Below are 25,522 nucleotides of genomic sequence, written 5' to 3'. Positions count from 1 at the left end.
TCTCACTTTGTAAGGCTCAAATTAATATAAATTTAGATTCAAGACCTTGCAGCTATCATTGATTTATTTCTTGCAAATTCAACTTTTTATTTTGTGTATTATGTTCGTTAATGCACAATCCCATGGTATTAAATAACAAGGTAATGACAGATTTATTAAAATACTTGGAATCAGTTTTCACAGTGGCGGAAGAGGATATAATACTGGAGATAGAATTAATCAAGGGAAGGAACTTTCTGCAGTCAATATTAGTTTATAAAAAGTAATTATGAAAATAATTGGTCTTGGGATAAATAGATAAATCTCCTGAAGTAGATGAGGAAATTGTGGAAACGGTGATAATCTTTCAATCCCCTCCTTTTGTTTCGCGAATTGTGCTGTTAGACTGGAAAATTGCTAGTGTCACTCCATTACTTAGGAAGGGTGGGAGGAAGAAATCAGATAAATATAGGCCTGTTAGTTTGTCAGTTGTGGGGAAGTACTAGAATCTACCCTGAAGGATAGAGTAGCTTGAGCACTGGAGTAAATATGAGCTGATCAGAATGAGTCAGCAGTAAATTAGGTTTGACTAATCCAGTTGATTTTTTGAAGTTGGATAGGCAAAGGACTGTTATGTACATGGACTTAGAAAAAGCATTCAAAAGATTTCACACAAAGCTGTAGGCAAAAAAAAGTGCCCTGAATTGGAGATAGTTTTTGACTTGGGCTAGAAATTAGTTGGGGGAAAGGAGGCAGAGTATGGCTGTAAAAGGGTATATTCAGTTTGGCAGAGTAAGATGAATGGTGTTCCCCAGGTATCTGTTGGGTCTTTTTTTTTTTTTAAACTATCACTACAGCAACAATTTATACAATGCAAAGTGATTGCCCAAGGTGCTTCACAAGAACATTATAATGATATGGGGATATTAGGTTCAAAAGGTTAGTCAGAGGAGATAGGTTTTATGGAGTATCTTAAAGGAGCAAAGTGAGGCAGTGGTCAGGAGGGAATTCCACAGTTGTGGCCTGGGCAACTGAAGGCACGACCACCAGCGGTGGAACAATTCTAATTGGAGATGAGGCAAGGGTGGAAACCTGATTGGAGGGATTCAAACATGAGTTCCAGAAAGATGGGAATCGATTTATGAGTGACAGCATGTTTAAGGACTTCAGTGGAGAAGAAGAAAGGAAGACTGGAGATGGGATGAGAGTTTGCAAGGACAGTCGGGCCAAATGTTGCTTTTTTGAGGAGGGAGTGATGGTTGATTTAAAGGCGAGAGAGAGAGACAACACCTGAAAAGAGAGAACCATTTACAATATTGACTAAAATGAGGGCCAGGAGGCGAAGTTGTGGGAATCGGATCTAAGAAATAGGGGGTGATTCTCAAGGGCAAGATGAACTCTGAGGGTATGAGGGGAGATAGCAGAGAAAAAGAGAAATCCAAATTCAGGACTAAGGGCAAGAGAAGGATTAAAGGAACTTTGGCCAGGTGGAATAGTGGAAGGGAGCGACATGGCAGAGCCAACTGATTGGATTGTTGCAATTTTAGTGATGGAGAAGTCCATGCCATTCTTGCACTTGTTGGAGGCGAGTATGGAGGGTAACAGAGAAGGATTTAAGAAGATGGTTTGTGGTTGAGAAAAGAAACTATCTTTGTTCCAGAATTATCCTGGAATACTGAACATTTTTAGCAGATGAGAGCAGGACATGATACAGTTGTCCAGCCAGACCTGGTGGTGATTTCCCAACTGATTGTCCACTATATCCTTTCAAGTCAGACCCTAAAATTACATGAGCGGAGGTGAGAATTATATCTGGGGCCAGGAGTGAGCAACAACAATGCTTTTATTGGAGGCTAGGATATCAAAGGTGGAAGTGAGGGTGCAGTTGAGTAAATCAATAGCTGCAGAAATGTTGTGGCAAATGGAGGGCCATTGGCTAGGTAGTTGGAATTTAGAAAGTGCAGTTGCAACTTGGTTGGGGGTAGTTTTTTCCAGGGACGGATACAAAAGGAATTGGGTTATGGGCTTTGGCGGTGAGTTATACAAGATGAGATGACCTTGTGTGATTTTAAACTGAGAGTACCGAGATGAATGGAGCATAAGAGCGCAGTGAACTTAGAGGAAAGAGAAATTGATGAGCTGAGGATGAAGTTGAAATCATGAGAATGAGAAGTAGTTTACAGAGCTGATCAAGCAAACAATGAAGAAATCTTGGTCATAACACAATTGAGATGGCAATACAAATCACTTGAGGGTGTGAGAGGGATAGAACAAGGTGACACACTCGAGGGAGGAGGAAGTGCCGATGGAGTAGGTGGTCGGGCCAAGGTGCTAAGTTGTGGTGAGCGTCATACCACCACCACTTTGGTCATCACCGAGCAGCTGGGAGATGTAACCGGGCGAGGAGATTTCATAAATGGGGAAAGTATCATCACTTCTCACCTAATTTTCGCTAAGGCCATGATGTCAATGCAATTATTCAAATTCCTGGGTGGCGTGGCCCTTGTTCACAAGTGAATGGACATTCTAGAGGATGCTGCCGAGGGATAATAACTGATACACCGGCAAGTCAACAGAATCAGCAATGGGAGGAGAGGTGTTGGGTAAGATTGGCATGGTTAGTGCCAAGTGGATGCAATAGGTGGGAAGGTTGGCGCGTGTGTGGTAGGGTAATTAGCGATACTGCTCTTAATGAACAAGCACTGAGTGCCTCAATGAACCTGTCTAGAAGATACCACCAGAAATATAGAAAATAGAAGTTGGATGAAGCCATTTGGCCTTTTGAACCTGCTCTGCCATTTATTATGATCCTAGCTGATCATCCAACTCAATAGCCTGATCTCGCCTCCCCTAACCCCCCCTTCCCTTTATCCTTTGAATCCTTTCGCCCCAGCTATACCTAACTGCTTCTTGAAAACGCAATGTGGCAATAAGCGATTTTCATTTCATTTCAATCTCATCAATTTCTCCAACACCATTTTCCTACTAATAGTGATTTCCTTCAGTTCCTCCCTCTCACTTAGACCCTGTGCTCCCCAGCACTATTTGTATGTTATTTGTGTCTTCCTTCGTGACGATACAGCTGAAAGTTGTAAGATTTTAGTCAAGCTTGGCACGATGCCAGGAAAGCAGGAAGCTGAAGTAGTACTGAAGGGGTGGGGGAGGGAATTGGGAAGGGCGAGCACTAGAGGATGGCAAAGTGAAAGGAGGTATGACCCTCTGATGGCGCAGCACACCCTCATTACTGACCCTCTGACAGTGCCACACTCCATCAGCACTGACCCCTTTAAAAAATATTTTTATTCTCCTTTTTCACATTTTCTCCCACATTTACACCCATCAACAATAAATAATAATCAGCAAGATATGTCAATCCCCATAATAACAACGATCCCATCCGCCCACCAACCCCCAAACATCAGCCCACATGTTTACATAAACAAATGACAAAAAGGAATCAGGGATTACCCGTAGTCACCCTTAATCTACACAGCCACCCCCCCCCCCCCCCCAAAAAAAACTAATGTTTGATGTTATCCAGTTCTTGAAAGTGCATAATAAATAGTGCCCATGACTTTGTAGAACCCCTCCGAGCTTCCCCTCAGTTTGAACTTAACCTTCTCAAGGGTCATGTATTCCAACAGGTCCCCCCCGCCACGCCAGGGCACTGGGTGGAGAGGCTGCTCTCCATCCCAGCAGGATCCGCCTTCGGGCGATCAACGAGGCGAAGGCTATGATATCTCCCTCCGCTCCCGTTTCCAACCCTGGCTGGTCTGACACCCCGAATATGGCCTCCTGGGGACCCGGGTCCAGTTTCACACGCACCACCTTGGAAATTACCCGAAGCACCTCCTTCCAGTACTCCCCTAGCTTTGGACAGGACCAAAACATATGAACGTGATTCTCCTCTTTCCCCCCCCCCCCCCACAAAACCCCCGGCAACGCTCTCACACGTCCCCTACTCCTTCAAAAAATCAGTTCATCCTCGCCCTCTTGAGGTGTGCTCTATATACCTTCAGCTGTATCAGCCCCAACCTCGCACATGAGGTGGAGGCATTTACTCTCTGGAGCACCTCACACCAGACCCCCCTCTTATCAGTACTGACCCTTTGACAGTGCCGCATTCCCTCAGTGCTGCACTGGAGTTTTATCTTAGAGTTTCGTGCTCAAGTCGTATTTATTTTAAAGTCCAAGGATGTGCAGGTTAGGTGAATTGGCCATGCTGATATTGCCCAAATGTTAGGTGTGGTTACGGGGATAGGAGTAGGGATTGGGCCTCGGTGCTCTATCGGAGAAAGGGTTGGTGCAGACTCGATGGGCCGAATGACCTGCACTGTAGGGATTCTATGATAACAATAGTAGAGTGTCTAGGAGGGGTACAGAGAAAGGAAGTTAAAGAGTAAAAGTGGAAATAGATTGATGGGCTCGGGTTTGGAGGAGCAGTCAAAGTGCATACATGAATGGATGCAAGGAGAATGCAAGTTACATTAGTCTAGTTGCATAAAAATGAGGATATATAAAAACATGATAGTAAATAGGCAGCAAGGAATGGATGGTGATGAGAGGAAATAGTATAGAGTTGAATTTGGAGGTCCCATGGTGGAATAATGATATAGGATGTGTGGAATTAGCATAAAGCATCAACGAACTGCTGTCTGAATTTGAAGGGAGTAAAATGCGGAAGATAGTTGAGGGTAGCATTGGAGGGCAGACTGATAGAAGATATTTTCCTTGGAATAGATATCTAGCAAGTGTACTGAACAAAAGTTGTAGAACAGAAATATGATGGCAAGTTTGAGGACACCACAAAATACAAAAGCCGCTGTGGTTAGTTCTTACAAACAGAAGCTGAAGAACCAGTAGCAAGACAGAGGCTTAAGATGAGACTGAAATCTCTTGATCATAGCAGTGGTGGCAGTGGACTGATTCAAGATGCTTACAATATTGAAACAGAACAGCAATTACAGACAGAAATTGGGTCTTGTGGTATAACCAGTGTTGTCCGGAGCTGAAAGGCCATCTTGATGCTGTGAAGAGTCCAGGAATTTGAAGCCAAGCCAGATCTGGAGATCCAGAAAGTCCATAAAGGTTGAGATTCAAGCTACCTGCTTTTGGAATAAACCCATAAGGTTCCATAGGTTTTGAACAAACAGAAACATACTTTGCTATACAAGTTCAGAAAGATAGAACGATTGCAAATCTGTCTTGCACTCTCAATATTCAAGGTAAGTATAAGTTACATTTGAATTAACAGAAGAACTGTGGTGGAGTACACAACGCTGAAGAGTAAGTGCAACCAAAAGTCCTTGGATTTCTCAAGAACCACCCAGCCAGTAAAACAATCTTGTTGCAATTCTACACGGTTGGACAGTGGTTAGCACTACTACCTCACGACACCAGGGACATGGGTTCAATTCCAATCTTGGGTGACTGTCTGTATGGAGTTTTCACTTTCTCCCCTTGTCTGTGTGGGTTTCCTGCAGGTGCCCCAGTTTCCTCCCACAGTCCACAGATATGCAGGTTAGATGGATTGGCATGCTAAATTGCCCCTTTGTGTCCAAAGGTTGGGTGGGTTTACGGGGATGGGGAAGGGGAGTGGGCCAAGGAAGGGTGCTCTTTCAGAGGGTTGATGCAGACTTGACGGGCCTAATGGCCTTCTGCACTGTAGGAATTCTATTCTATGTCTCGTGAGGTATTTCCAGCTTCACCTTTGAGGATCTCTCCTTGGAATTCTCCGACAGTCGCTCCCACTTGGACAGTTTTAACAATAGCTCACTTCACCTTCCTAGATTCCTTCTCCCTGGTTTCCCAAGTATTCTCAAACACTAGCGTACAAGCACACTTTCCAGTCTTCTGTCGTGGCAAGCAGAACACCACTAAAGGGGGTATATTTGCCCAATGGCCCTCTTTATTTAAAGTCTCTAACCTTTTAACTTAACTGGGATCTGTTCCAGTCCCTGTCTCTCTGTTACCGGTTGGACGACTTCCTGAGATTGACTCTTGAACTGATCTGGGGACTTAAATTGGAACATCCTGTAACTTAAATGTTGCAGTCTCCCATACTTCTAATTTACTATCCATGGATGCACGGATGAATGGATTTCATGACCAGATGTAGATAAAGATGTTCCAGGTCTTTTCCACAGGTTGTACATTTGGAACAAAATTGGACAGATAAAGGCAGAGTCTTACGCATTTTTCTGATGTAGTCCAGTGCAGAAATGTGCGCATGATATTTTGTGAATTTGCATGAAGAAACACTGGTATATCTAAGTTTGCATTTGGCATTAAATTGGGAGAGAATATATAATGCAGATGAAAGTAGGAAGTTGCAAAGAATCATTAGCTTGAGCGGTCAGATCTGTGACCGGGATGTTGTTTAAAGTGGGCAAGTGTGAGGTCATCTGCTTTGGAGCTCAGGAAGTTAAATGTGTATATTTTCCAAATGACGAAATAGTTCCTGAAGGGGAGCAAAACAATTTGGGGGTTCAAATACACAAATTATTTAACATTTGCAGGCAGGTACTAAAATGAATCGTAAAGACTAATGGTATGATACCTTTTCCAAAGGGCACTGTATACAATGGGGAAGAAGTGTGTCAGTTGTTCAAAGCCTTGGTCTGAGTCCATCTGGACTACTGCAATTCAGTTTGGGTATTGCAAAGAACAAAGAAAAGTACAGCACAGGAACAGGCCCTTCGGCCCTCCAAGCCCGTGCCGACCATGCTGCCCGACTAAACTACAATCTTCTACACTTCCTAGGTCCGTATCCCTCTATTCCCATCCTATTCATGTATTTGTTAAGATGCCCCTTAAATGTCACTATCGTCCCTGCTTGCACCACCTCCTCCGGTAGCGAGTTCCAGGCACCCACTACCCTCGGTGTAAAAAAAATTGCCTCGTACATCTACTCTAAACCTTACCCCTCGTACCTTAAACCTATGCCCCCTAGTAATTGACCCCTCTACCCTGGGGAAAAGCCTCTGACTATCCACTCTGTCTATGCCCCTCATAATTTTGTAGACCTCTATATCGGGTCGCCCCTCAACCTCCTTCGTTCCAGTGAGAACAAACCGAGTTTATTCAACCGCTCCTTATAGCTAATGCCCTCCATACCAGGCAACATCCTGGTAAATCTCTTCTGCACCCTCTCTAAAGCCTCCACATCCTTCTGGTAGTGTGGCGGCCAGAATTGAGCGCTATACTCCAACAAGTGTGGCCTAACTAAGGTTCTATACAGCTGCAACATGACTTGCCAATTCTTATACTCAATGCCCCGGCCAATGAAGGCAAGCATGCCGTATGCCTTCTTCACTACCTTCTCCACCTGTGTTGCCCTTTTCAGTGACCTGTGGACCTGTACTCCTAGATCTCTTTGACTTTCAATACTCTTGAGGGTTCTACCATTCATTGTATATTCCCTACCTACATTAGACCTTCCAAAATGCATTACCTCACATTTGTCCGGATTAAACTCCATCTGCCATCTCTCCGCCCAAGTCTCCAAACAATCTAAATCCTGCTGTGTCCTCTGACAGTCCTCATCACTATCTGCAATTCCACCAACCTTTGTGTCGTCTGCAAACTTACTAATCAGACCAGTTACATTTTCCTCCAAATCATTTATATATACTACAAACAGCAAAGGTCCCAGCACTGATCCCTGCGGAACACCACTGGTCACAGCCCTCCAATTAGAAAAGCATCCTTCCATTGCTACTCTCTGCCTTATATGACCTAGCCAGTTCTGTATCCACCTTGCCAGCTCACCCCTGATCCCGTGTGACTTCACCTTTTGTACTAGTCTACCGTGAGGGACCTTGTCAAAGGCCTTGCTGAAGTCCATATAGACAACATCCACTGTCCTACCTGCATCAATCATCTTTGTGCCCGCCTCGAAAAACTCTATCAAGTTAGTGAGACACGCCCTCCCCTTCACAAAACCATGCTGCCTCGCCCTAATACGTCAATTTGCTTCCAAATGGGAGTAGATCCTGTCTCGAAGAATTCTCTCCAGTAATTTCCCTACCACTGACGTAAGGCTCACCGGCCTGTAGTTCCCTGGATTATCCTTGCTACCCTTCTTAAACAGAGGAACAACATTGGCTATTCTCCAGTCCTTCGGGACATCACCTGAAGACAGTGAGGATCCAAAGATTTCTGTCAAAGCCTCAGCAATTTCCTCTCTAGCCTTCTTCAGTATTCTGGGGTAGATCCCATCAGGCCCTGGGGACTTATCTACCTTAGTATTTTTCAAGACGCCCAACACCTCGTCTTTTTGGATCTCAATGTGACCCAGGATATCTACACACCCTTCTCCAGACTCAACATCTACCAATTCCTTCTCTTTGGTGAATACTGATGCAAAGTATTCATTTAGTACCTCGCCCATTTCCTCTGGCTCCACACATAGATTCCCTTGCCTATCCTTCAGTGGGCCAACCCTTTCCCTGGCTACCTTATTGCTTTTTATGTCCGTAAAAATGCACTTCAGGAATGGTAAATTGACCTTGGATAGACTGCATTGCAGATTCACTGGCATTACATTGGGGGTTTAGCGAATTAAGTAGTGAGGGCAGACATAAACTCAGCTTGAATGTAGAAGGCTGAAGGGTGACCTGTTCAAGGTGTTTAAATAGTTAAATTATTTAGTTACATGAAGTACAGATAAATTAGTCCCGCTGAAAGGAACATCAGGAAGGAGGAAATATTCTTGATGAACATCAGGAAGGAGGAAATATTCTTGATATCACAGCGGGGCCAATTTGGAGTGAAATCAGGAAGCACTTTTTCACACAAGTTAGTAAAAATCAGGAATTCTCTTTCAAAAGACTGGATGTTTGGAAAATTGGAGCTTACAAAACTGAGGATTTTTGTTGGGTATAGCTGAGGTGGATAAATTGAGATTCAGATTAGACCTGGTCTATTTAAATAGTGGAACATACTTGACAGACTGAATGGTCTACTCCACTGGTAAATGCTATTATTAAAACAGACTTGAAATGTAGGTTTTTGTAAGAATCACATTCTGGCTGTTTCAGAAATACACACTTTACCAAAAGAAACAGAAAAATAAGAAATGCAAAATGGCAACATTTAACTTGCTGTTAGCTTCTGAGGTAATTTGTTCATATTTTTATTTTCTGAGCTTGATTCTGCAGAACCACTTGTTAGGGTGTGGTTATACCAAGAAACTTCATTCGGGTTTGCTTATCTGTACTGCTTAGAATCTTTGACATGGTCTCCCGAAGCCACTGAAAATATTCATTATTTCCTTGGAAACCCACACACACACTGGGAGAACGTGCAGACACATTCACGGACAGTGACCCAAACCGGGAATCGAACCTGGGACCCTGGAGCTGTGAAGCAATTGTGCTAACCACTATGCTACCGTGCTGCCCATCACTTGTATCCTGTTCTTGTGGCTTTCCAGTGCACGTTAAAATTATATTGGTTTGATCGGCAATGATACATTTTGAACGTGAGCATAAAGGGTCAGAAATCCATTTCATTCCACTCGTTTCGTTTGTAGCACACCGGCTTTTTAAGATCTCTATTAAATGTTGAAGGCACCTATAGCGCTTCTGCTGTTGGCACAAAAAAATGTTTCTTTACATATACTTGTAATTCAAGTAGTGAAAGGGAAGGAGGAACGTTAAAACAATTACAATCAGCAGGGAAAAGGTACTGAGTAAACCATTAGAACTAAAAGCTGACAAGTCCCCAGATCCTGATAGACTTCATCTTAGGGTTTTAAAACAAGTGGCTGTGGAGATAATAGATGCATTGGTTGTAATTTTCCAGAATTTCCTAGATGCTGGAACGATCCCATCAGTTTGGAAGATAGCAAATTTAACTCCCCAATTCAAGATAGGAGGGAGCGAGAAAGCAGGACTACAGGCCAGTTAACCAAACATCTGTTGGAAAATGCTAGAATCTGTTATTAAGAAGGTTACAGCAGGACACTTAGAAAATCTCAAAGCAATCAGGCAGAGTTAACATGGTTTTTTGAAAGGGAATTCATGTTTGACTAATTTATTATAGTTTTTTGAGGGTGTAGCACGGATTGTGGATAAAAGGAAAATTTGTAGATGTGGTGCACTTGGATTTCCAAAAGACATTTGATAAAGTATCAAAGGTTACTACACAAAATAAGGGCTCGTGAAGTAGGAGAAAACCTATTCGTAAGGATAGAGGTTGGTTAAGAGAAAGCAAAAGTATGGATAAATGGGTCATTTTCAGATTGGGATGCCACAGCCACAATACTGGAGCATGAACTATTTATAACCTATATCAACGACTTGGGATGAATGCAGCAGGTGTCTGGTTACAACATTTGCTGATGACACAAATGTAGGTTGGAAAGTAAATTGTGAGGAGGGCATTTCTTATTTACGATTATATTATAAATATTATTCACTGCTGCCAACAGCACTGAGGACCTGGGTTCGATCACGGCCCTAGGTCACTGTCTGTGTGGAGTTTGCACGTTCTCCCTGTTTCTGCATGGGTCTCGCCCCCACACCCCAAAAATGTGCAAGTTGGGTGGATTGGCCATACTAAATTGCCCCTGAATTAGAAAAAAAAATTGGGTACTCTAAATTTATATTTTAAAAAATTATTATTATTATTTATGCAGACTCTCAAGTGTAAGCCTGCAAAGAAATAGGTTAAGCATATGGACAAAAATTGGTAATGGAGTATAATGTGGAAAATGTGAACTTGTACACTTTGGCAAGAAGATTAGAAAATAAGCATATTATTTAAATAGAGAGAGATTGCAGAACCTGGAATGAAGGGGTTATTTTATGAGGAAAAGTTGGGCCTGTAATTTACCAACTGAGGTTATTCATGAAGGCCTGCCTTCTCAACTTTGCCTGTCGCCTGAGGTGTGGTGATCCTCTGGTTGAATCACCACCCAGTACCAGCCTCCTTGAACAGGTGCCGGATTGTGGCGACTAGGGGCTTTTCATAGTAACTTCATTTGAAGCCTACTTGTGACAATAAGCAATTTTCATTTCATCAGTCAGGCCCCCCCCCCACAAAAAAGGGGCGAGCAGCCAATGGGTCATCTGGGACTATAGTGACTTTACTTACTTACAGTTTAGAAATTGAGTGATTCTTTAAAAACATACAAGATCCTGAGAGAACTTGGGTAGATGTCGAGACGATGTTTCTCCTTGAGAGAGACTAGAACGAGGGGACATAGTTTAAAAATAAGGGGTCTTCCATTTAAGACGGAGATGTTTTTTTTCGAGTCTAGTGAGTCTATGGAATTCTTGTCCTGAAAGCTGTGGCGGTAGGTCGTTGAATATTTTTTGGGTGGCACGGTGGCGCAGTGGTTAGCACTTCTGCCGTACGCCACCGAGGACCCAGGTCCGATCCCGACCCTGGCTCACTGTCCGTGTGGCGTTTGCACATTCTCCCTGTGTCTGCGTGGGTCTCGCCCCCCACAGCCCGAAGATGTGCCTGGTCGTTGAATTGGCCACACTAAATTGCCCTAATTGGGAAAAGAATTGGGTATTCAAAATTCTTTTTTAAAAAAAAAAGGCTAAATTAGATAGCTTGACAAGGGAGCAAAAGTGTATAGAGGGTAGATAGCAAAGTGGAGTTGAGGCCACAATCCGATCAACCATGATCTTATCAGATGGTGGAGCAGGCTCCGGGCTGAATGGCCTGCTCCTGCTTTTAATTTGTATGTTTGTATATTTAGTGTCCCTGATTGCTTTGCTGCATTAGCTGAGTGCTTATAGAAAATGAACAGCCTGGAAATGTCTTTCTTAAATTTCATAACGTGTTAAACAGACCGTCCTGATCTAGTCCACTGTTTTATAGATTGTGTTGAGTTGAGCTAAATAAATAAAAAGGACACAGGATTTTTTCCTGTGACTAAACTAGCTTCCCTCTGACTTTCGTATTGTATTTTGGATGTTTTTGTAGTCTGCCAATTTTAAAGCACCGAACATATGACTAGAATACTTTTACTCGTGTTGCATTGTCTAAATTTTAGAGTTAAAAAACATAAGACTACAGGCACAGAAGAATCCAAAGATACCTACCATTTTGTAGTTTCTGTTGGCAGCAGAGATGGCCTCAGCTTCATCAGGCCACATTCTCACTAACAACAAAAAAAATTGTGGTCATTTGCAGCCAATCACCGTAATGTCTTGTTTTAGTCTCTCCTCCTCCGCTGTCATTTCTGCCTCTGAGCTCGTGACCCTGACCCCAAATGCTTGTCCAGTGACCCCACTGGGAGTCACAACTCACAGTTTGAGAAGCCCTGCTCTAGGTTTCTGTCCGTGGTATAGCATCTTATGATCAGTTCAAGGCTATGTATATCGTAATTAATTAACCATACATGCTAAACGGGATTGGACTGTCTTGAGATTGCACGGCCACAAGTGATAACATCTCAATCTTTTCTGTTGTCACCAATGTCATTCCATCATGACACTTGTAGCATGTGTTCACCTCAGTGGTCTGTAATCTTTGGAGAAAAATATCCAGGTTGTTCAAAGATAAATTTCATGACCTGGATTGCATAATTAGAATTTTAAATTGACTTAGCACAGGAGGAGGCCATTTGACCCATCAACTCTAGTCTGGTACTCTGCGAGAACTATTCAGTTAGTCTCACACCCCAGTTCTTTGCTCCAGCCCTGCAATTTCTTTTCTGCAAGTGCTTATCCAATTCTCTTTTGAATGTCACAGTTGAGGGTGGCACAGTGGTTAGCACTGCTGCACTACTGAATGGAGAGTGCTGGAGAAGATTCCTGGAATCATTGAATTTACAGTGCAGAAGGAGGCCATTTGGCCCATAGAGTCTGCATCGGCCCTTGGAAAGAGCACCCTACTTAAGCCGGCACCTCCATCCTACCTCTGTAACCCAGTAACCCCATTTAACCTTTTTGGACACTGAGGGCAATTTAACATTGCCAATCCACCTAACCTGCACATCTTTGGACTGTGGGAGGAAACCGGAACACCTGGAGGAAACCCACGCAGACACTGGGAGAACGTGTAGACCCTGCATAGACAGTGACCGAAGCCTGGAATCGAACCTGGGACCCTGGAGCGGTGAAGCAACTGTGCTAACCACTGTGCTACCGTGTTGCCCTATGCCAGTGATCTCAACTTTGCTGACAAGTCTATTATGTGCCACTTTGTCAAACGCCTTGAACTCCTTCCGTTACTTCATCAAAAAACTGAATCAAGTCACACATGTTCATCAGGATTAGTTAGTGCATTGGGAAATAGTTGGTGCAGCTGACACACTGGCAATGCAGTTTATATGGTAACGGTCTAATTTCACGGCAGTTTGTCCTGGACTTTTTTTTGTGAGCTACGTTTTAATAATGAATTACTCTGTTTTTGGACGTAGATTGTCCTGATAATGCTGTCCTGTTTGACTTTGATTGCTGTTTGATTGCCAGTCTTTTTCCACTGGAATGAATAAATGGTTGAGTGTTTGGGGTATGCATTGAGGTTCAGGATGATGCCCACAAACTTCAGCACTGTCTGAGCTTTGCAGGGGAATCCTGGCCATGCATGGGTCAAGGGCAACTTTACAAGGAAGGGGAAAATGTTCAAGTTCTCAGTGTGACTTGTTTTGTTGTGTACCTCATTGTAGTTGGCTTCACGAGGACAGGTTCTCTATATTATAGAAAGTTTGCATTCATCAGATTTTATGAACTGTTGCATTTTCTAGTCAACAGTCACCTGATTTCTTGAATTCTAAAGCTTTGCAAGATGCCTTTATCAACATTGGACTGGTTTTTACAGTCAAGGAAACGTGATCCTCACCAACTGTGCAAAAAAGATCCATGCAGCAAGATGGTGTTCAAAATACACAAAGGGGAGGGGAGGATGGTGGGGCAGTAGGTTTACCCTAGAAATTTCACAAATTGCCTCCAAAAAATTCAAGATAGGTTGCCCCCCCCCCCCCCCCCCCCTTGGATTTGTACTCTAGTATCATTAGGCAGTTGTTGGTGTTGCTCTGCTAACTTGTGCGAACTTGTTTCTGCTAACCGGAGGCCTTGTTCATTGCGGCCGGGGACTTCAACAAGGCCAACCTCGAGTGTGCTGCCAAAATTCCACCAGCACATCTCTTGTCCCACCAGGGGTGACAACACTTGACCACTGCGACTCAAAAATCAAGGGCACCTACCGTTCCAACCCCAGACCACACTTTGGGAAATCAGACCATAAGACGGTGCTCCTCCTCTCGACATAGAAACAGAAACCCAAGCGGGAGAATCCAGCTAAGAAGGTCATGCAGTGCTGGTCTGAGGAACCAGAAGGGCCCCTACGTGACTGCTTGGAGACAGTGGACTGATCCATATTTAAGAACTCGGCGACTAACTTAAATGAGTATGCCACCACCGTCACAGACTTCATCAGCAAATCTGTAGATGAATAACCATGGCTCAATCACGAGAATGACTCCCTACTGAAGGACCGGTCAGAGGCGTTCAAGTCAGGCGACCCTGACCTATACAAGAATTACAGGTATGACCTCCGAAAAGCCATTGGGGATGCTAAGAGAGAATATCAGACCAAGCTACAGTCACAAACTCTCGGCGGTTGTGGCAAGGCTAAACAACATAACAGGCTACAAAGCGAAGCTGAGCAGTATCTCCAGCAGCAGCGCACTGCTCCGATGAACTCAATGCATTCATTGCTCGGTTCGAGCAGGAAACCGAACGATCCGTTGTCGAGTGCTCCAGCATCCCATAACACACCAATACCCACCGTCACAACTTCCGAAGTCAGATCGGCCTTCCTGAAAGTAAACCCTCGGAAGTCGACGGGTCCGGACAAGATCCCTGGTTGTGCACTCGAGCCTGCACGGTCAGCTGGCAGATGTGTTCGCGAACATCTTTAACCTGTCCCTTCTCTGCTCCGTGGTCCCCACCTGCTTCAAGAAGACCACCGTCATTCCGGTGCCAAAGAAGAACCAGGCAACGTGCCTCAATGACTACCATCAGGTGGCCCTGACTTCAGTCGTAATGAAGTGCTTCGAGAGGTTGGTCATGAAGCGCATCAACTCCATACTCCCAGAACGCCTTGATTCCTGCAATTCGCATACCGCTTGTAGAGCTCAACCATGCGGTTCAAGTGCATTCTCACAAACACTATAGAACTCGGTAGAGATTTGAGATGCACTTCTCGGATGCAAGTAAGAATCTTTTATTGCCTCTACTGATTACAATTGAGAGAAACTTAAATCTATTCTCAGTAAAGCCTTGCCAGCAAAAGACTTAGAGAAGTAATTTATAAAACAATTTTAACTTTCAAAAATAAGACCGAAATGGTTTCTTGCTTAAAGCAAAACAGCTTGCGAGAACTTCAAGAGTTAGAGTGGAAAAGTGAAAATACGAAAATAAGGATAACAAGTAGTTAGATCGAAGTATAGAGTGATTCTGGATAGAAAATGGCTGTCATGTTTAAGGAAAATGTTATCAGTCAGGCCAAAAGTCCATACCTCTTATATTGTCGTAATTGGTTTGGGTGAGTTTCAAGTTCATTTGATTCGATGGTTAACTGTCAATCCTCAATGTGCAACATAAGTTTTAAATGTTTCATGTTTGAATATTTGTGTGTGCTATGGAATGTGATTGTGCTGTAATCAAGTCTGTTTTTTACTGGTTTTCTGCTGGCTTTCCTTTATCAATATTCTGTACAATGGTGGCTTCGTATTGCTATGGTGCTTATTTCGACCTTGATCTTGATTACTGGTACAGCACATTTCTTAATATGAAACTTACTTTGAAGAACAATAGTCCGTTCATATTATCAGTAAAAATGTCGTTTTTATCTTCAATTAGTTTGTGGATGTGTCAAGCTTTGTACCTTTGTTTAAGTTATGTTTTGTCATGACCTAAGGTTATGAATAGTGAAATCCTTATTTTAAAATGGGTATTAAAGACTGGGCTTTAATATTTACATTAAAATGGCCGTTTACCTATTAGAAATGGACAGTTTCCTTCATCGCCACAACCTGTCCACAGCAGATGCCATTTCCCTGGCCCTACACTCATCCCTAGAGCATTGTCGACAACAAGGACTCCTACATCAGACTCCTATTTATTGACTACAGCTCCGCCTTCAACACCATTATCCCAGCCAAGTTCACATCAAAGCTCCAAAACCTAAGACTTGGCTCCTCACTCTGCAACTGGATCCTCGACTTTCTGACACAGACCACAATCAGTAAGAATAAACAATAACGCCTCATCCACAATAGTCCTCAATACCGGAGCCTCGCAAGTGTGCGTACTTAGCCCCCTACTCTACTCCCTGTACACTTAAGATTGCGTGGCAAAATTTGGCTCCAACTCATCTACAAGATTGCTGACGACACGACCATAGTGGGCCGGATCTCGAATACGAGTCAGAATACAGGAGGGAGATAGAGAACCTAGTGGAGTGGCGCAGTGACAACAATCTCTCCCTCAATGCCAGCAAAACTAAAGTGGTTTGACTTCAGGAAGCAAAGTACACACCCCTGTCAGCATCAACGGGGCTGAGGTGGAGATGGTTGACAGCTTCAAATTCCTCGGGGTGCACATCACCAAAAATCTGTCCTGGTCCACCCACGTCGATGCTACCACCAAGAAAGCACAACAGCGCCTCCTATACTTCCTCAGGAAACTCAGAAATTCGGCATGTCCACATTAACTCTTACCAACTTTTACAGATGCATCCTATCTGGTTGCATCCCAGCCTGGTATGGCAACTGCTCGGCCCAAGACCGCAAGAAACTTAGGAGAATTGTGAACACAGCCCAGTATTATCAGTTTTCTGTACTAATTGATTTCTCTGACCTTTTTATTTCTCGAGGAATTATTTGGAGAGGATAACATTTAACAAAAGATTTCTAGGTCTTGCAGTTGGTGCCATTCTTCAGTAAATTTAAAACCTTGTTTTGAAGAGAATCCACTCGCCTCCAGTCTTGATCTAAGCTGCAGCATTTTTAAGAAGAGCAGGCTTGTACGATCATAGCAGCTGGGTTGGCCACAAGACCCTGGAGCTACATTTAAAATAGATCAAAGTGCATTTGTTTCCTTTAATAATGTGCACATGCATGTTTGTTGCTGTAATGTTTGTATGTGAGATGGAAAATTCTCTTGCTATATATTTGCTACTGGTAGTTTGTGGGCAGCTTTTGGCATATGTTGAAATGAGGAACCACTGCAACAATGTACTCATCTTGGCTTAGCAGCCTTTTCAAACGTAAAGCTAGTTTGATGCAGGGTTATGAAGAATTAATTCTGTAGTTTGAATTTGTGACCTTGTTTTAGATTATCAGGTGTTATGGTACCTCAAACTGCATGGGTGAGATGGGAGAAATCTGCAGCTTACAGTCACAGTCTGCAACAGAATTGGTGGTTTTTTTTTGCCATTTCTTGAGATTTGCAAGAAATTAATAAACACAATTCACCATAATATGGGAAAAGCTCTTCAAAATATCAGTCTGTAGTTCAGAAATTGATAATGTAGTATGCCGGCTTGACAAACTTAAAGTGTGCATGCAGTTTCTGCTAACTCGTATGCCATCCTGCAGAGTCTCTTCCGAGATTAATTTTTTTTAGTGCATATACCAGAAAGAAATAGAACTTTCTCTAGCCACCGGAAACACTATTTTGGAGGGCATTGGTGCAAACATCCTTTCAAAGCAATTTGTTGAATTAATAATTGGGGGTATATTAAAGGATATAATTTCCTCTGTGGCTTCAATGATGCAAAAACCACATAGCAAATTTTCACTCTGCAACTGGTGTAGACAACTGTGTGAAGGCAAAGCAGCCAAAGGTGCTCATTTTATGTTGTGCGTGCAGTTTTCACAGTTCTGTTTTCATTGTTGAGTTTACTTAACCACCTAGAGTTGTTCACCGGGTCATTATAATGTAGTCTTCAAGACAGACTTTGACTTTGCTCGGGAACGTTTCTCCTGATCCCTGCCCACCTAAGAGTATATCCGTTCAAATATCCAAATCATGTAAATCAGATGTCCAAAGTTCAATTCCTGATCTACATTGATTTTGATGGATAAGTCGTGGGGATATGATAATTGGCCATTGTGCTCCTGAGTTCGAGGGAGAAATTTGGCTAAAGTCTTTGTTTGTCTGAACATCAGGTGATTGAATCGGTGTAGGCTATGAAGTTCTTCAGCCACTCTACTGTTGAAGTATTTGCATAAATAATGGGGTGAGGCCTTTGGAAAGCATCCGTAGTTGTCATTGGCCAACGGGATAGGAGAAGGAGAAAGAAACATTTTGGTGAGGTGTTGATATTTTATTTTCATTAGAATAGCAATCCTGACCCATAATTATACAATTATTTATGTTGAATGCTTTTAAAGTTATACAAACTCACATTAGGTAATAGTGTCATGGAATCTGTGTTATTAAATGGTTTCAAGAAGGAGATAGATATATTTCTAATTTAAAAAACAAAACGGGGAATAGGTAGGGAGGTGGATTTGAGACCAGGAAGAAATCAGCCATTATCTAATTGAACCGCTGAGCAGGCTTGAAGGGCTGAATTGCTCCTTCTCCTAATTCCTATGTTCCTATGTAATATTGCTTCATTTGTACTAGCTTGGATACCCTCATTCTGCAGTGTTGGACACTATAATCTGCAGGCATGTAATGACAATTAAGTGTCTGGAGAGCTGTCATTCCAGACTCCGCAGGGACCCCTGGTTAGGATGAAAATCCTTGTTCCAGATGGACAAAAGGCCACAACGATGTTCCTCCACTGGGCCATGTCTTGTGATGTGGTTTGTGCCTTGGCCAATGCAAGTCCCATCGTTTCTAGATCAGTCACCTATACCATGTTGGTTTTGGCCCAGTTTACATGTCCTAGCTGGTGTCCAGCTTCAAGAAATCTTCGGTATTCTCTCTTGGGTCATCTTTAACACGTGTCCAAGCCATTTTATCCGCCACTTCTTGATTTCTTGGACAATGCTGTAGCAACCAGCCTTGTATAGGTCCATGTTGGAAATTTTATTTGGTCAGTAGTTATTGTGGATCTTGCATAGGCAACTAATTATGAAAGGCATTGTCCTTGCTCATGTCTGTCTTCGTTACCCTCCAGCACCGAGATCTGTACAGCAGGATTGACTTTATTGTTGTAGGGTCTGATTTTGGTCTTAAGATTGAATTGTTTGGACTTGTAATGAGAAATAAGTGAATGATGATTTGTAACACTGGATATCTGGGTATCTGTTTTCCTATATCATTCGGCAAATAGGCTTGATTCCTTCTATGTACTCTGGGCAGCACAGTCCAACATGACTGGCTAGTGCAATGGCCTTGATCTAGCACCTGGTCGCATTGGTTGTTGATAGAGAGATCTTGACAAAAACAAAGACATTTCCTCATCCAGCCCTCGCTATCTCTTCACAATCCCATTTTTCTCTATCTCACCTGCTTTCCCTTAGAAACCTCCCAGTGGCCAACGCCCAACCCTTCATAGGACTGCAATTTTGAGTATCAGTAGCCAATCACATCATGAGCAATACATTGGATGTGTTATAATGACATGATTTTGGAACTGTTTGGATATGGCAAGCAGGATGTAGGTGTAACCCCACTTTAACTATACACCCACCATTAATATATTCCTCCTGACGTTTCTACCCCAATTTCTGGTGGTAGAAGTTTTGTTTAAGTTTACCCTCCTTGCAGATGGTAGTTATGTAGCAGACTCGAGCATCCAACAATGGAAACTCTGGTTCAAATCCAGATCTGGAAAGCTAAACTCTGCCAGTTTGTCTGTTAAAATTAACTTCCAGCAGGTTTGCATAACCTTTGATGCCATCAATTTGTTGTCAGATTGTTGAATGTTAAAGCATTTCTAGGCTGATGAAAGAGATCTAGTTACATTTGGTATTTTAATTTTTGCAAAATGCAATAGTTAGTGTTACATGATTAAACACAATATTGTAAGTTTCTTTTGGCCGATAAAATTTCTCCATTCTCTAGAATTTAAAGGGAACCATATTGATGTTTTGAATGTAAAAGAGCCAAGAAAATGCAAACTGGTCCCTTTAATAAATGCATTCATTTTCTTTACAGTAAAGGATAACATTTCTACAGAATTTTCTTTCATCTGTCTTGAGAAAACCTGCAGAGTAGTCAAGCTGGCGATGTCCAGGGTACCGAGTCCGCCACCCCCGGCTGAAATGTCAAGTGGGCCTGTGGCAGAGAGCTGGTGCTATACACAGGTAGGCTGGTTGTTTTAAACAGTCCTATTCCTTGGCTGTGGGAGATGGATGAAGAAATATGTATTGGCACCATCAGCTGCTTATGTCAATTTTTAGAAAGCTTTTTGGCTGTATCTTTGTTTTCAAGTTCTCATTTCCGAGAGGTGTTGATTTGTCTGAAGTTTGATTTGATGGGCAACATCCAGTAGCTGCCTATTCTTTTTGTGTGGGGTAACCATGGGAGGGCATTGCTGCCAAACAATCTTGGGTAACTTAGATAGTGATCAAGGGGATCAATACAGATTACTTACTGCTGGTTAGGAACAGTACCTGGAGCTTCCAGATCTGCGAGACTCAATTGCTGCCTTGCCATGTGGCAAATCGTCACATTATTCCTGTGGGCAACCTGATGTTTCAAAATTGTACTATAGTGTCGAAGAAGTCATATTGGACTCAAAAAGGTAACCCTGTTTCTGTCTCCATAGATGCTGCCAGACCTGCTGAGTTTTTTTTCCAGTAATCTGATTTTTATTTGTAACAGTGTCTTAGTTCTAACCTTCCAAATTCTGGTTCTGTCAAATGCTTGACCATGTTGTGTAAAATGCACTGAAGATTGGAAGTTTTTCCACACCAGCTGCTAAAGCTATAAAGGATTCAAATTACAAACCCTAATGTAGGGTGCCGAAACGTGTTGTATTTGTGGACCACAGAAGTACTTGTGCGTTCTTCATGGCCTCATGAGTATGACATTTAAATCCATGCTCTTGGTAATTTGAGTGTCTTCAGTTGCTGATGATGATCAGTCTTGGTGTTTTGATTTAGGATTGATCTGTCAGTGAGCCAAGTAGATCTAGGACAGCCGTTTCGAAACCTTCAATGCTACAAAGTTCAAGGGACAGAAAATCAATAAGTGCCAATAGGGCTAGATAGCCTCCGCTTTCTTGGCTGGATTATCAAAGTTCAGGAGCCAATGGCTCAGTTTGGACACCTTTGCCCTTTTTGTAGCTGGATAGCTGATTCTTCTTTTCTTTTGTTTACCCAATTGCAGATTTTTTTTAAAAGTCCCTGGTATTGTACTGTTTTATACATTCTGCCAGAGCTGTGGCCATTTTGTTAATACAGTGTTTATAATAATCTTTATTGTCACAAGTAGGCTTACATTAATACTGCAATGACGTTACTGTGAAAAGCCCCTAGTCGCCACATTCTGGCGCCTGTTCGGGTACACAGAGGGAGAATTCAGAATGTCCAAATTGTCTAACAGCACGTCTTTTGGGAGGAAATAAGAGCACCCAGAGGAAACCCACAGAGAACATGCAGACTCCGCACAGATATTGACCCAAGCCGGGAATCGAACCTGGGACCTTGGTGCTGTGAAGCAACAGTGCTAACCACTGTGCGGATTTCATCCTCAATTTTTCCCTAATGAATGATTTAAACAGTCTTTTGTCATATATAGGACACAGAAAACTGTAGATAAATACCCATATTTGCCAAATACAAAATTCGCAACAGCAGATTATTTCTAAATTAAAATCTGCCTCGAATGAATCCTGCCTAAAGCTCAGTATCTCTGATATGGGTAGAAATCTCTAACCATTGCATTGGAATTCCAGCCTAAGCTATGAGTTCTGACCCAATAGTTAAAGCTGCCAATTGGTGACTAGGCAACAGTCTCATTTATTTTGTGCGAATGTCATCTCGCACCCAGATTGTATGTACAATCAACACTGGTGCCAGAATAAAGCAAAATGCAAATGTTACTCTCCCTCAAACAGCTGTGAAGAGTTTTTTTGCAGAGGAGTCTAAATTATATAACCCTTTCTGTTCCTGAAACATTAATTTCAAACTAAATTTCTTCAAGACTTTTTTTTTGCCAGTAGAATTTCTAAAGAACTATATCTTATGACTTGATAAGAAAGGCATGGTAGGATTCATGATGAATTGTCAAGAGTAGCAAGTTCACATGTGAGGCAACCAATAACAAGTATTTTAGTGCCCTGCTGAGAAAAATAATCTTTTTATATTCACAAGTAGGCTTACATTAACACTGCAATGAAGTTACTGTGAAAATCCCCTAGTCGCCACACTATGGCACCTGTTCAGGTACACTTGGGGAGAATTCAGAATGTCCATTTCACCTAACAAGCACGTCTTTCGGGACTTGTGGTAGAAACCCAGAGCACCCAGAGGAAACCCACGCAGACACTGGGAGAATGTGCAGACTCCGCACAGTGACCCAAGCGGCAATCAAACCTGGGACCCTGGCACTGTGAAGCAGCAATGCTAACCACTGTGCTACCGTGCCATCCTAATACCAAATGCCATGTCTTGCATATGAATTCGAAAAAGCTTTCATTAAATAACTCATTACAGAGAGCAACGTTACACAGCGCCTGGGACCAGGGTTCAGTTCCAGCTTTGGGTGACTATCTATATGGAGTTTGCATATGCTCCCAGCGTCTGCTTGGTTTGCTCCGGATGCTCCGGTTTCCTCCCGCAATCCAGATGTGCAGGTTAGGTGGGGTTGCAGGGGTAAGGTGGGGGAGTGCGCCTAGGTAAGGTACTCTTTCAGAGGGTCGGCGCAGACTTGATGGGCCAAATGGCCTCCTTCTGCACTGTAGGGATTCTATGAACAGTCAAATCTAAGAGTAGCATGCTTTTATAACTGTATAACACATCAGGATATTTCAGTACACAGTGCAAATTGAATTACTTTTTAAGTTCAATGACTATTACATGGACATGGCCATTGCACCAACAATGTTGCCCAAAGAGCAAGATGCTAATTGACCAGTTAATTGCTTTTAGTGATGTTAGCTGAGGAATGAATACTAGTCAGAATTACAAAGGAATAAAAGAAATTGTCCCTATTTCTCATTGAATAATGCCGTGGGATCTTCAAAGTCTATCTGAATCAATGGAACAGGCTGAAAGGAATTCTCTTTAGTGTCTATTCCAAAGCTTTGTAACAATTTCTAATCATTGCTGTGGAATTCTAACCTAAAGTCACCTCTGAACCAGTAGTTACAACTGCAAGTGAGCTATCTCGTAAGGGATCATTAGGAATAGAAGTTGGAATGGGCATGAAGAAGAACTCCATCTTCAATGGCGCACTAACACCTACAGCCACACTGGTCTGTAAACGCCTGGTGTTGGAAGTTAAGGGGACTTGGACCATGTTGGTACTTGAATGGGAGATCGCCTGGGCATACTAGGTACTGTAATTTAAGAAAGTGGGGACAGTGGTATGGTAGTAGTAATGTCACTACTAGTAATCCAAAGCCCCAAGCTTAATGCTTTGAGGTGTAGAGCTCACCATGACAGTTGGTGGAATTTAAATTGAACTAATTAATAACATTTGGAATTAAAAACTCCGTAACGGTGTCCATGAAAGAATATTTGTTTTGCCAATCTGTCTGGTTCAGTAATGTCCTTGATCTGGCTTATATGTGACTTCAGATCCACACAACATGGCCAACATTTAACTATCCTCTGAAATAGGAAGCCAGTCAGTTCTACGAAACTGCTACAGAAAAGTCAAAATGAGATGAAATTTGATGGACACCCAGCATCAGCCGAAGCACCGGAAATTATAATGGCTCAAAGTCCTGCAAAGTCCTCTTTCCTAACATCTTGTGGCAAAAGTTGGGAAAGCGCCCACAGACTAGTCCAGAAAAATCCTGAAGTAGTCATGTTCATCGTCTCGTACCGTGCATCCAATATCTGAGACCCTCCATCACTATCTCTGGATATATCCTGTCCCACCAGTGGTAGTAGCACAGTTGTATAGAATCAGCAAGGATTTGCCCTGAAAGTTTAACATTGACTCTGGATCCTGTGAAGGTCTCATGGCAACAGATCAAACATGGACGAGGAAATCACTGTTGATCGTCAACTACTGCTCTCCCAGCTTATGAATCATTAATCTGCCATGTTGAACTCCACTAGTTGAAACGCTAAGGATAACAAGGGCACAGAATGTATTCTGAGTAGGCGACATCAGTGTCCCCCACTACTGATTGAGTTGGTTGAATTATGAAGGACATATCTGTCAGAATAGTGAAACAAACTGCAAAGGTGCAAGTACAATAACAGATTTATGCATCAGGTGATGAGGGAACCAAGGAAGAAAAACCCCCTTGACCTCCCCCCTATCTGACAAATGCATCAGTCCATTTTAGGACATCAGTCCTAAAATGGCCAACCTGATGTCCTAAAATGGTCGACCCCCATATACTGAGGCTGACCCCATCCATATTCCAGATTCCTCAACCAGGTAAAATGTTTTCTCAGCATCAGTCCTGCCAAGTCCCTTAAGAATTTTACATGTTTCAATTTGATTATCTCTAATGCAAAACTCCATGGAATAGATAATCCTCTTGGGTCATCTGTAATAGACTGCACAAGATAATTAATAACAGCACAGTTCAGGTTGCAAGGACTTGAATTTTTCAAAGCAGTTAAGTGGTATTTAGAAATGCTTTATCTGTATCTGTTGCCAACTGATTGGTTATTTAATGAAGTTGGAAGTTCATTATTGTCTGCCGTGGAGTTATACTGCACTAATCTAAATACCAATATAATTTACTCAAAGGTGAACTGCCACTGTAGAATTTCTTTTGATGGACTCAATGGCCTCTCCCTGCCCTTAGTTAATTATAAAGTTATTTGTAGTTTGTATCATTGCAGTTTGTTTCAATATTCAAGTATTTATTATCTTTCCCTTTTTTCTTTTTGCTAGATAAAAGTAGTGAAGTTCTCCTATATGTGGACTATTAACAACTTCAGTTTCTGCCGAGAAGAAATGGGAGAAGTTATCAAGAGCTCAACTTTCTCATCCGGAGCAAATGATAAATTAAAGTGGTGAGTGTGGAACTCCGTGTGATAATGTTTGCATTTCTAAGTGGGGATTTGCTTATGAGTAGTTCTGGGAAAGGCAAAATGATTGAAAGGCTTAGTGAAGCATGTAGCGAAATGAAATTATATTATGGTTTAATGCATTTGACCTCATCACTACATTGCTGATGAACCCGAAGTCCCTTTCCAAGGCCGTGGAAGCCACGGCACCTAATTTGAAAATTTCCTTGCAATGGATCAGGTACAGTGTGTAATTCAAATTTCAGAATTCTCCTTGAACCCTTGCGTGTAATCCTCCATGACAACCTTGTGGTATCCTGCAAACATTTAAATCAAAAGAACATATTTGTACTGTAGGCAGGATTATGAGATCAGGCGCCAGATGTTACAAAGTTAAAACCCAGCAAATTGGCTCAAGGCTTAATATTAGCCAGTTTTGCTCCATACCTATGAGCAAGTCTTTTGCTA

The 25,522-nt window shown here is 42.4% G+C and overlaps 1 protein-coding gene across 3 annotated transcripts in view; it reads left to right on the top strand.

The window, feature by feature from the left end:
- The window catches only part of spop (speckle type BTB/POZ protein), a 147,927-nt gene that overhangs the window by 50,031 nt on the left and 72,374 nt on the right, over nucleotides 1-25,522 (top strand). For 2 of the 3 annotated variants that reach the window (XM_072487099.1, XM_072487100.1), the window contains exons 3-4: nucleotides 20,067-20,215; nucleotides 24,939-25,060. In XM_072487099.1, coding sequence (XP_072343200.1) covers nucleotides 20,138-20,215; nucleotides 24,939-25,060 — 200 coding nt within the window. In that variant the 5' untranslated portion in view covers nucleotides 20,067-20,137. The remainder of the gene's footprint in view (nucleotides 1-20,066; nucleotides 20,216-24,938; nucleotides 25,061-25,522) is intronic. The other variant, XM_072487098.1, reaches the window with a different exon arrangement.

This window comes from Scyliorhinus torazame, chromosome 21 (genome assembly GCF_047496885.1).
Source record: "Scyliorhinus torazame isolate Kashiwa2021f chromosome 21, sScyTor2.1, whole genome shotgun sequence".
Lineage (NCBI taxonomy): Eukaryota > Metazoa > Chordata > Chondrichthyes > Carcharhiniformes > Scyliorhinidae > Scyliorhinus > Scyliorhinus torazame.
Note: the sequence above shows the minus strand (reverse complement) of the source record. Positions and strands in the feature narration are given on the sequence as shown.